Source organism: Octodon degus, unplaced genomic scaffold, assembly GCF_000260255.1.
Source record: "Octodon degus isolate 3935 unplaced genomic scaffold, OctDeg1.0 scaffold00024, whole genome shotgun sequence".
Taxonomy (NCBI): domain Eukaryota; kingdom Metazoa; phylum Chordata; class Mammalia; order Rodentia; family Octodontidae; genus Octodon; species Octodon degus.
Window position 1 is genome coordinate 18,777,669 of NW_004524600.1, and position 12,062 is coordinate 18,789,730.

Genomic DNA, 12,062 nt, shown 5'->3' on the forward strand with positions numbered 1-12,062 from the left:
GTCATTGCTCAGCAGCTTTAGAATTAAAAGATGGTAGATTTAATTGAAAGCCAAGAAAGTGCAAAATGTAAGAGTATTGATGGTACTGTGACAGGCGCGCATCAAACCCTCAGAGGTGTTGCAGGGCCAGGCATCAGAATGAGGGGTAAAGAAAGCGTTTATTCAAGTTAAAGAAAGGGGAGTAAAGTTTGAAAGATTCCAGGTAGTGAGAGGTTAGAGGTTTTCAACTTAAAGATATTCTGAGCTGTGATGAGGCCTGAGACATGGCTGAGTCCCCGTGTGAGTCTAATGTGGGCTGCAGAAGGCTTCAGAGGTGACGTGACTCTTCAGAGGGCATCGCTGCATCTCTGGAAGGGAAGATGGCAGCCGTGTGTTCCATTGCGCCGTGAGTGGGGATTTGTGAGACAGCACTGGTGTCAGTGCGTGAAACTGAGGGGGAAATGGTGGGAAGAGGAAGAGGTCCCTTCTTGCCATCTTTGGATGGTGAGTGAGGCCCCTAAAATAAAAGAGAGATTCGAAAGAGAAAAGCATACAGATTTAATTAATAATGTTTTTCCTGGATCAAGAGCTTTCAGAAGGAGCTTGAGATCCAGGTAGCAGGCAAGCCTGTGTATACCTTGAAGGGAGACTTGGTAAGGGTAGTCCCAGGAAGTAAGACTGACCTGAGGGTAGGAGCTGATGGCAGGGGCGAAGGGCAGCTTCCCAGGCGCAGTTGCTCATGTCCCGCTGTGTCTTTGTGTCTTCAGAGATTCCTCCTCTATTTTTTTTTTGCTAACTTTACAGACTGATTTGTCAGTTCTAGACATTCACTTGTGTCATTGTTCTGGCGGCTGGGAAATCCAAGATAGAGAGGCTCCATCTGGGAGGGACCTTTGTACTGTGTCATTCTGTGGAGAAAGCATTATATGGCATGATGACACTTGAAAGCAGGCATGTCTGACTCAGAGGAGGGTCTTGCTCATCCAGTTAACCAGGACCCTACATCCTCTCCTCCGTAACAGTCTTAGTCTTAGGTCATTCAGGGGGCAGCTTCCAAGCTCACCACCTCTTAGAGCTTCCACTACTAAATGCTGTTGCACTGGCGATCAAGTTTTCGGAGTGTGAACTTCAGGGGGTGGTGAGAGACAAAAGGATTCTCCTTTCCTCCAAATATAGGGAGAACTTCTCTTGCAAAGGCTGGTCCTTCAGGAGAGAAGGGTAGCAGAAGTTCACAGGATGATTCTCTCATTTCTCCTGTTTTCTCAAATGTCATATTTTGGGGTAGCATGCACTGAAGCCCGTTGAGTATGAGTCTCCTTTGGACGTGACCTTTGTGAGGAACAGATTGTGTCTGTGGTAATGGAAATTGTGGTGGTGGGTATCATCGTGGGAGCGCTGGGATCGCTCTATGGGGCAAGGTTCAAAGAGAGATTATGAGTAAGTTGTAGAGCAGTGTGTGAAAGAGCACAGCCAGGAATGGTGGGCAGCTGGAGACCCCGTGCATCTTGGCCCCATCTGTGTGGGGAAAATGGGAAATGGGAGGGTGGAAGCAGGTACTAGGATCCAGAGGGCTGGTTAGGATGGAAAGATGGTTTGAGTGGGAGAGGGACAACATAGTGACACAGTTTTCTTGTCTGAGTGGTCAGCAACATCAGCTGATTCCAGTATTCTGTCTTTGGAGATGAATGTATTGTATATTTTCCTGCTCATTTTTTTGGCTTTGAAGAGCTTCATGCTGATAGGTGTTTGTGTTTGTTTGTTTGTTTTACAATTTGGTGAGGAGAGGGAAGGCCAGGAAAAAGTCCTCTGTGAAAAAGAACTTACTAAATTAATACCACTTAGAACAGATTGGTAACATGTTTTTTTTTAAGAAGCACAAATTGTGTTTACAGCAATGGTTTGAAGATGTTCTTGTTGCTCACAAGTCCAAATGGAGCAATAACCCAAAATTTTATGTTTTGTATATTGGTAGAAACTGTACAATAGCAGTTTTCTGCTAAAGAAAAAAGAAAGGGTTTTTAATTTTAAGTTAAAGGCCAAATTGTGCCTTCTCTTTGTGAACTCAAAACTGTTGGCAAAGATGCAAAACAGAGCATAAAGAACAAAGACAGAAAAGCTAGCAACAGCTTTGTGATCCCCACCGCTGCCAGCATCAGTGCAATCATAAGGCCATGAAAATCAGCTCGGAGAAAACGCTGATCCATTTCTTGGTGAGTTACGGCATTGGTTGTTGGCAGCCTTGCCTCTTCGGATGGAATGTGGGATGCCAGCCAGCACGCCCAAGATGCAGCGTCATTGCTTTTTCTCTGACCTCAGCATCCCAAGTAGTTTTTTCTCTCGTCTGCCTCACATTGTTTTCCCAGGATGTCAAGTGGACTTAGATTGTGTCATTAGCCTCACCTCAAAGTGAGGTTTGAGCAAAATGCATTTTGCTTTGGATAAGTGATGTCCTACTTTATGTGCCCCTGTTGGTGATTCTTCTAAAGTTAATTTTTCAGCTTCATAGTTTGCCATTGAGACTCAAAAGACTTAATCTTCAATTGCTGATTTCACCCCCTCATGGAGCTCAATAATGTCTGAATTTCAACTGGTTAGAATCAATGAAACTTAAATAAAAACTGAGAGGTTATTTTGCAGTTAAAAACTCTATTGAGACTGTCCTTAAAATAAATCCTTTTGAAGAAGATATTTTATTTTTTTATTAATTTTATTGAGAAACAAATAGCAATGAAACAGTTTCAAAACAGGTCAGTAGGACAGCTACAACAATTAACACATTGCATATTGGGTTTTTTTTTGTTTTTGTTTTTGTTTTTGTTTTTTTGTTTTTTTTTGTTTTTGTTTTTCGGAACCAGGGATTGAACTCAGGCCCTTGTGCTTGCCAGGCAAGCGCTTATTCTACTGAGCCATCTCCCCGGCCCCTACATTGCATATTGTTGTCTTTGTTGTGGTTATTCATAGTACAAGATGCAAACATGATATCGTGTCTAAACACTATTAGTACAAATCTTTCTATTCAATGAACTAAGAGAAAGGAGCTGTATATCTATCCTAACTATTTGGTATATACAGATACAAAATGGTCCTTCATTTGCATCCCCTTAAAATAAATCTTATAGGAATAACAAACTATTTCCAAGCATATATATATACTTCTGGGAATGCTGACTTCTTCATTTGAGAGATAAATCTTGCTAATGAGAACACTATTTAACAATGCTTTTAGCACTTATGTATGATACGAGTGGTACTGTTTCATTATCATACCCATGTGCTAAGTGATGGTGTTGTTTTTATATTTATGTCTTTATACCTCGTTTCTTTCTGTCTATAAGCATTTATATTTGTACTTTAAAAATCTCAACTTACGTATATTTGTTATGGAAATAGATGACACTTTCAAGTTATGAGGTGCCAAAAAAAATCCCCAAAACATTGCAAGGTTTAAAATGAATGTGCTTTGTCTGTTTACTTGTGATTCTTTTTGTTATTTTGGTTAAATCATTCAGTGATTAGGAGTTCTTTGTTTTGGCCTTGAGATTATGTGACGTCATTGTAAATAGTCCCTTTGTATATGCCACTCTGGATCCTTACAATTAATTGTAGAAGTGTTTTGAGTGAAGTAGTAAAGCAATTTATTCAAGGGCCTACTTGATTATGAATATTGTACAGTTAGCATATCTGAATGTTAGATTGTTCTCCATGTAGCTTGGCTGTTGCTTGTGATTCACATTAATAAGTAAAGGCCGCTTAGCCCTTTGCCAGTGTTCTGGAAGTTCAGCAGTACCTACTTATCAGCACTTACGCTAAGCATATGCCATTTGAAATATGAACTGAGCCATTTAAAGCAAGGTACATAGATTTATATGTAATGTAGAAACACAAGCAAAACAGTAACTTGAAATTATGCGCCACATGAAGTATCTATATTTGTTCTCAATTAAGGAACAATCAGAGAAGAAAAAAATTAAAATATCCTTTCCTTTTTTTTTCTTTTTGGTGCTGGTAGTGGTGATATAGTAGAACTTGAGGAGTGAAAAGTCTCCTGGGTCCACCGCACGCGAGATTATTTCCAGGGTTTGGACGCTGTTCACTGCCAGCATTGTCTAAGCTAGGGTTTGGATAGAGTCTTGCGTGGACAGATTTAGCTTTGAGCAGATTTTGTAATTCAGCAGCTCTTTGCCTTTGACATTTTCCTCCTGTTTGTTAAAGTAGTTACATTAAAAGTGAGAGGGCAACTAGACAGCAAAACTAAGACTCCACAGACAACAGTTACAACAAAAAGAGATGACAAAGTAGCCCCCAAATAAAACTGGGTGGAAGCAAGCCTTCACCAGCTGCACAGCCTGTAAGATTATCATTGTCCATAGGAGAGGAAAGAGAAAAAGTGAAGCTATCTGGAGACTTCCGAGAAGGGCAGCAGACAGTAGGAAGGGCTGGTTTCTGAGCAGAACTCTGTCTGGGAGGAGCTTGTCTGAGAGCCCAAGACACAAAAGTGTGCAAAAATCCAGTGTTTCGACCTTCTGTGGGATCTCAGACCTGATCCACTGGGGCTTCTTTGTAGAAGGGGACTTTTTTTTTTCATGTAGAGTATAATTTCCTAGGAACAGAGTAGGGATTGAGCAGCTCAGGGCAACAGAAGTTAAAAAGAAAAAAGAAAAGGTCTTGTAAAGTATATGTGTGAAGTGTGTGTTTGAGATTGGGAAGGGAAAGAGGATGACCTGAAGTTCTAGCGATGCTGTACCTGAGTGTTTGTCCCTCAAAAGTGACATAGATGGGTCTGACGCTGGAAGAATAAAAAGGGCAAAGGGAAGGGGGGAAGATTTGAGATGTGTTGTGTACAGTTCCCTACAGCCCAGGTGTAATCATATGCAGTACTAAAACGTACTACTGAAATTAAGCCCTATGCTGGAGCCTATTTCTGAAAGAGATGTGGTTTTAGATGATGAGGCCTTTGAAAATGATTGGCTGTTAGAATATTTTTGAGAGGCTGCTGTGAGCTCTCTTCCACCATTTGAAAACATAATGACGGGGTGGCCATTTGTGAACGGGGATGAGAGCTTTGCCAGACGCCAGACCTGCCAGCGCCGTGATCTTGGACTTCAGAGCCTTCACAAGTAAATGATAAATTTCTGTTGCTTAAGCTGCCCACCCAGTGGTATGCCTCCCTAACAGCCTAAACTGACTGAGCCATGCTGTATTGTTTTAAATACCATACAGAAGCAAAAGAAGGATCTGTGTGAAGTTGGGAAACTTTCCTGAGACTTAGTACATTCAAAAATGTAAGAAAATAAATTTTACGACAAAAAGAGATTGACCAATAAAAATGTCAGGATAAGGGCTGGGGTGATAGCTCAGCAGTCTAAGTGCCTGCTTGGGAAGTGCAAGGACCTGAATTAGGTCCCTGGTACCACATGACATGCTGGCCCCAGAACCCTGGTGAGCCGTACTGACCCTGAAACTGGGTCTGGTGGCGCCTGCCTGAAATCCTAGTGCTGTGGAGGTTGAGACAGGAGGATCACTATAAGTCTGAGCTGCATAGCAAGACCCTATAACAAACTGTGCAAAAAAATAAAAAATTAAAGAAAAGGAAACAACTAAAAGGACTCAAGAGAAAACAAAATAGTGAAGATAGGACAGAAAAGTGTCAATGAATAGTGGAATGTCCCAAAAAACCCTAAAGCACGAGGACAGAGCAAATGCTAAAAATGCAGATTCTAGAAAAACTTTTCTCAAAACAACAATAAAACAGCTATCTGCTGAAAGAGCGTATCACAGTAGGTGACATACCTCAGAATACTAAGAATGACCAACAGCAAAACCTCTCGTTACATTTATTGGACTTCAAAGCAAAGGAAAAGAGGCTTTGCTTATTTATACAAAAGGAAAAGGCATGACTTTGTAGGGAAAAAAATAATCATCATGCTTTTTGTACAAAACTAATGAAGGAACACATTTAAGAAGCTCAAGAAGAAAAGCAGGTGCAGCAAGGATTTTATACCCAGGACAACTGACTTTCCAGTATCTACAGATGAATGTAGGAGAACTGTCTTCAACACATAAGCAGTTCCTTCGAGTGCTCATTGGAAATGAGGCTTCACACAACCAAAAGAACTGGAGAGACAGCATGGCACCAGTGGAGGACATTGACTAGTTAGTTTCCTGTAGCGCTCAGGCAAAATGAGGCTGCGCAGGAGAAAGTACAGTGTATAATGGGCTGTCATCTGAGAACATAATGCAACTACTTTGCAACTGGGAGGAGGATGAAGAAGTATTGTGATTTTAATGCTTTCAAGGAGTCATGCTGATGTAGTATTAGTAGTCTGAGACTGCTGTATGCATAATATGGGAAAACCCAAATTAATAATTGTGAAACTGTCAAGTGCTATCACCTTGTGTCCCCAAGAATGGATGTTCTGGTTATGGAATTAAGGAGATAAAGAAGTAGTAGAGAAAAGTCAAGCCAAAGCCCCACCATTGGGATGTGAGTCAGATACTTCAGGGTAACCTCATGAGGAATGATGCCTTTCGATGCATCTTTCTGCTGAAAATGCCTAGACATGATACAAGGTAAATTTAGAACATCTGGTAGTGGGGCTGGGGAGATTGCTCAGTAGAATAAACACTTCCTTGGCAAGCACAAGGGCCTGAGTTCAATCCTGGTTCGCAAACAATAGATAGATAGATAGATAGATAGATAGATAGATAGATAGATAGATAGATAGATAGATCTGGTAGTATTAGATAGCAAGAAAGGTCTTAATTATTACTAGTCCCTTGATAAAAGAAGCCAGTAGAAAGAAGCTTCTAGCAGTCAAAATGAGACAATTTGAATCTTAATAATTATGATAAATTGACACACACACAGATATGATAAAATTGGGTCCATAAGGATGCTGAAAAGCAACAAGCAAATTGATTACCTTTGGAAGATATTAGAAAAACAATTTAATATTGAAATTGGTCAACAAAAGTAGGAAAAGCACTTATCCTGCCTTTCCTAAGTGAGTTACACCAGTAAGTAGCTAAATCCTAGATGTAGAAGAATGTTTCTTTATAAAAAAATATTTCCACCAATAAATAAAAATTAAGGATAGAATTAGAATGTCAACATCGTACAACTCCCAGTGATAGATACAGACATTTGAGCACGAGCACCAGCTAAGATGCCAGAGAGATGACCAGATGTACGCTTCCTGAAGTGCTGCCAAACTCCACCACCCGTCTTGCCAGAAGATCAGATCTGAATCTGATGAATTCTCGGGACCTGCTTGTCAATCTACAGGATGTCCAGAGCACTAAGGACAAGCACATTGCGCTGAAAACACACACCCTGCAAAACCCAGACTCTAAGAAACACTGCATGAAAATTGCCTGGTTTTTCAGTAGGTGTGTTTTAAAGAAAAGATGGTTATGGAGGCAAAACCTGCAGGATAATATCAGTAATTGTCCCACATCAGATATTTTTAAACGGGCAAGATTAAACCATGTATTTAGCAATAGCAATTGAAATGATAAATTATTATTAATATCCAAGTAAATTATTCCAAAAAGGAGGATAAGCATTTTTATGGAGAGAATAAGGAACTTGAGAGTAGCAGACGGGTTTCTAGAATATCTAAAAAAGTTTCATAGCCTGACCTAAGTGTTGGTATCACTTTCTAATAATTCATACAGCATATATTCATTGTGTATATATATTAAAAAGATATAAATTAGGACCGGCCAGATAGCTCAGTGAACTAAAGTGCTTGTTCTGCAAACAGATTCAATCCCAGCCTGCACACTGGCCCCGGAGCTCAATGAGAGGGCAACTGAGACTGGGCGTGGTGGTGCACACCTGTATCCCAGAACTGGGGAGGCTGAAAACAGGAGGATCACTACAAGTCTGATCTGTGTAGTGAGACCTTGTAGACTGTGTACTAAATACATTTAAAAAAAAAAAAAAAGATAAAAATCAGTCCAACCACCAACTTTAAGAATGCTTATCTTTGCGTGACCCAGTAGCTGGCAGTTTTCTGTCTTTTCTTTTTACTCCTTTGTATGTATTTTCTTTCTAATATTTGTACTGAACATGCTATATACATTGAACTTAAATCTGTAAAATGAGATTTCAGTGTTTCTTTCTAAACAGCGAAGTTGCATCTTAGCAATACTTATAGTGAATGGTGAATGCAAAATATACTCATTGTTATTTTAGTTAGGAGCCATGGTTTCTTTCTCCTACAAAATTTAAAAAATGGTTCTGTTTTTCTACATAGTCCTGGTATGAAGCAAAGGCCTAGGCTTGGCGCAGCAGCTTTCTTCCTGACGGGGCTAGAGTTATTGGAAAGCTTACTGTTAGCTGCTCTGCAGGTCAAATACCCGATGATAATCTTCTTACAGGCCTTGATGGTTAAATGAGATTAAAAGAAAACAATTTATAAAGCTGAAGGCTTTATACAAACATGTTGCCCTCGTCTCATTGAATAGAATCCACCAAATCTTTTATTTTCCATCTCTTTTTCTGTATAGCAGTAAATAAAACCTAATTTTTCCAAGAAATGTATTTTCCATTTAAAATATTGAATAATTTGTTCAGTAATAAGGATTCCTTTAATTCCGTCTTCCTATTATAATAGCAATACTTATTTGCTTTTTAAAAATGAGCAAAAAATCATATCTACTGTGAAAGTAGAATTGAATTCGATTATGCTCATTGTATTAGATAAATGATCTTCTTTTTAACCAAACCATTGCATTAGCACAGTAAAATAGAGAAATATTAGGTATTGTTGTTAAATAGAAAATTAGACCAAGTATTCATAAATACTATAACATTTTTGATAGAAATTTGGGCTTAATTCATTTTCTTGGCTTCTTCAAAGGCTTATATTTTGCTAACCCAAATATAATCCCAAGTTCTTTGGGGATGAATTACTTCTCACATTTTCTTTTAATATTGCATGAAGTTTATAGCACGCTGGAATTAATTCCCTTAGGTTACAACTTGAAATAGTAGGGTTTTTTTTTCCTCAATATAAAAATTAATCAGAAAAAATGTCAGTTTCTGTGTGAATTTTCACAAATTTTTAAAAAATGTGACCATAATTGAAACTTAATTTAATTTCAGCCTTTGATACAACACCTTGGGAAGGTGGGCAGGTGTGTGTTCTTGGTGATGAGGTAGTGGGATGGAGAGAGAATTTTTTGTTTCATATTGCACTAATCTTCTGTTTTGAATATATTTACCTAATTAATGTGTGACATGGAATTAGACTTGTGCTTCCATATGATTTATCTTTTTTTTTTTCTCTCTCTAAGCAAGATTCCTTGTAGGAACTCAGATATACATGAGCTAAAAGAGTATTACATTCAATGAAAGAAGTCAGTCGTAAAAAATCATGTATGAATTCATTTTGATGAAATGTCCAGAATAGGCAGATTCAGGGACAAGAAAATAGACTGCTTCCAGGAGCTGAGGGCCAGTCCTGGGCGTGTAGGTTCTGTTTTGGCTGAAGAAAATGTTCGACAGCTAGTGATGATAGCTGGGCAGCTCTGTGAACATACTCAAAACCACTGACTTGTACAATGTACTCTGAGGCAGATGGGGGCAGAGCTCGGGGTCCTGCCCACCTGGTCTCATTTCCTACTCTAGCAGCCTTTGGCCTTGCTTGGAAACTGCTGCCATACGAGGTTGGGACCTGCATATCGCCAGTTGTGGAGGTGACCCAAGTGAAACCGGTGTGTATCTTCATTGGGTACGTCTCTGTTCACTGAAAAGGTGTTGAGCAAAGACACTGAAATAGTTGGGTCCTAAAATTTTATTCTTAAGATAGGGGTCTTCATTTTGCATGTTAATTATGTAGAGCTTTTTTTCACCTTTCTTCTTTCTAAGACATTAAGGACAAGTGTATCTATAAACTTGATTATCTCCAGCGTGCTACCCAATAAAAGAGTCGTAAATATTCTTACAAGTGATGTTACCTATATCATTTTGGTTTCCTTCAGTCCCAAGTTTTTTTCTCTGAATGTTTCCATTTTTTATTCTCAACTTCCTACTGATTATTTCTCCTATTCTGCCTGGTAAGGTCATAATACCTACAAAACACCATCTCTCATAGTAACTCTTCCTCCACAGGATGGCCTTCGATTTTTCTGTCTGTCTGTTCATAGCTTCTTCCACCCTGCACGTCTGTTTTGCATTTAGGGTACTCTGTATCCATAGAACTTCAGATCATTATGGCTTATTTTCAGTCATTCGAAGAAGGATTTAGCAGTATGACTCTTATGGCTGTTTCTAATGATGGCATGAGACTGTCCCTATTGGAGGTATTTATTTGTTTTAGTAATGTGAAAACCTAATAAATTTTAGACTATACATAAATAGCTTGGTCTTACTCTTACCTTCCTTGTCCTCTGCAAACTTAGAGTGGAATCAAAAGTTCCTGTGATTTTTTTTTTTTTAAACTAGAAGCAAACATACTTAGGTAGAGAGTAGATAGATAGGAAGCAGCAAAACTGTTTAAGGTTGGACTCTGAACCAGGCTTTCTTAAAAAAAAAAAAAATATATATATATATATATATATATATATATATATTATATATTAGATGTATGTCATATATATATCATATTATATATACTAATTTATTTAGTACAAGATCTACAGGTCTTACTATACAATTTAGACTCTTAGTGATTCTCCTGTTTTCAGCCTCCCAAGCGCTGGGATTACAGGCATGCGCCACCTTGCCCAGTCAAAAAATAATTATATGTTTTAAAATTTCAGTTTTCAAAACCAGTTTGTATGAGACTGGAACAAACTTATAGTGAAGGAAAAGATGGGTGGGAGCAGGGAGATTTAAACAGAATAAAACAATGTATTTATCACTCAGTTAGTGGTTCTGTTATATGAGATGGGAGTCTGCTCAGTGCTAGGTTGGCCAGGGAAACAGGAGGCAGATAAATCAAGGTTTTAATTCAGCTCTGTGCAGATTATGTTAAATATATGGCCAGAAGGACTAAAGTTGTTACTGCATTGCAAATAAAAGCTGATACTGAGTTGATGAGTGAGTAGAAAATTGTGACTTAGAGACTAGTTTGTGGGATAGACTAAGAGGAGAGGGTCGCAGAATAAGGTCGCAGAATAAGGTCGCAGAATTCCCACCCCTCTGATCTTAAGTGATTAGTGTAACTAATCATTTTTTTAAAAATTTTATTTATTTATTTGTGTGTGTGTGTGTCTGTGTGTGTGTGTGGCGCCATCTCAGCCCACCAGGGGGCAGGGCTGGCTGGCATGTGGTGCTGGGGGATTGAACTGCGGTCCCTGTGCTTTGCCAAGCTTGTTCTAAGTAGGTGCTTTAGACCACTGAGCCATCTCACCAACCCCCTAATCATTTTGAAAGACAGAAGGAAACAGTAACATTGTATGTCACTTAAAAAAATTGGATCAATTAGAATAATTACATGTGTGCATGGCTGAGGAAGGGCAGCGACACGGCATTCTTTCTAAAACACAGTGTCTGTGCGCTTTCTCTCCTCCTTGATGTTTTCTCTTTTTCCAGACCAGAGAATATATTGGCCAGGGAGGAGCCAGAGTAACAAATGGTAACTCCAGTTTATTCAGCTTAGTTAAAGCTATGCTCGGAATGCTTCATCTGTACTACCCTTGTAACAGCAGATAGTTTTAGTGGCAGGAATCAACCAAGAATATTTCCAAAATTGATTTTACTTTTTGGTTCAAGGTTTAAACATTGAGGCAATGGTTTACTTTTGACAGAAAATTTAAAAAAGAAATCGCTTGATGTAATCAGTGATGAGTGTCAATTGTGATATGTTTACGGAGTATTGTGTATTATTCCCCAAACGCGTAAAGCTGCAGTGGTTGGCCTTTAATTATGTTAAGGAATTTTAATATTTAATTTACTTCTTCATTGATTGTATTGTGAATGATTGCTTCCCTCAGTCTTAGTGAAAAGTGTGATTTTTATGTTTTAAACCTTACAGACAACATCTGGGGAAGACGTACGAGACTTCACAAAGGTGCTAAAGAACAAGTTCAGGTCAAAAAAATACTTTGCCAAACATCCTCGGCTTGGCTAC

General features: G+C 38.9%; 1 protein-coding gene across 1 annotated transcript in view; it reads left to right on the top strand.

Moving 5' to 3' along the window:
• Utrn (utrophin) overlaps nt 1–12,062 on the top strand; it is a 522,813-nt gene that overhangs the window by 481,626 nt on the left and 29,125 nt on the right. The window contains exon 66 of the mRNA XM_023712207.1: nt 11,967–12,062. This exon is cut by the window's right edge and continues 10 nt beyond it. Coding sequence (XP_023567975.1) covers nt 11,967–12,062 — 96 coding nt within the window. The remainder of the gene's footprint in view (nt 1–11,966) is intronic.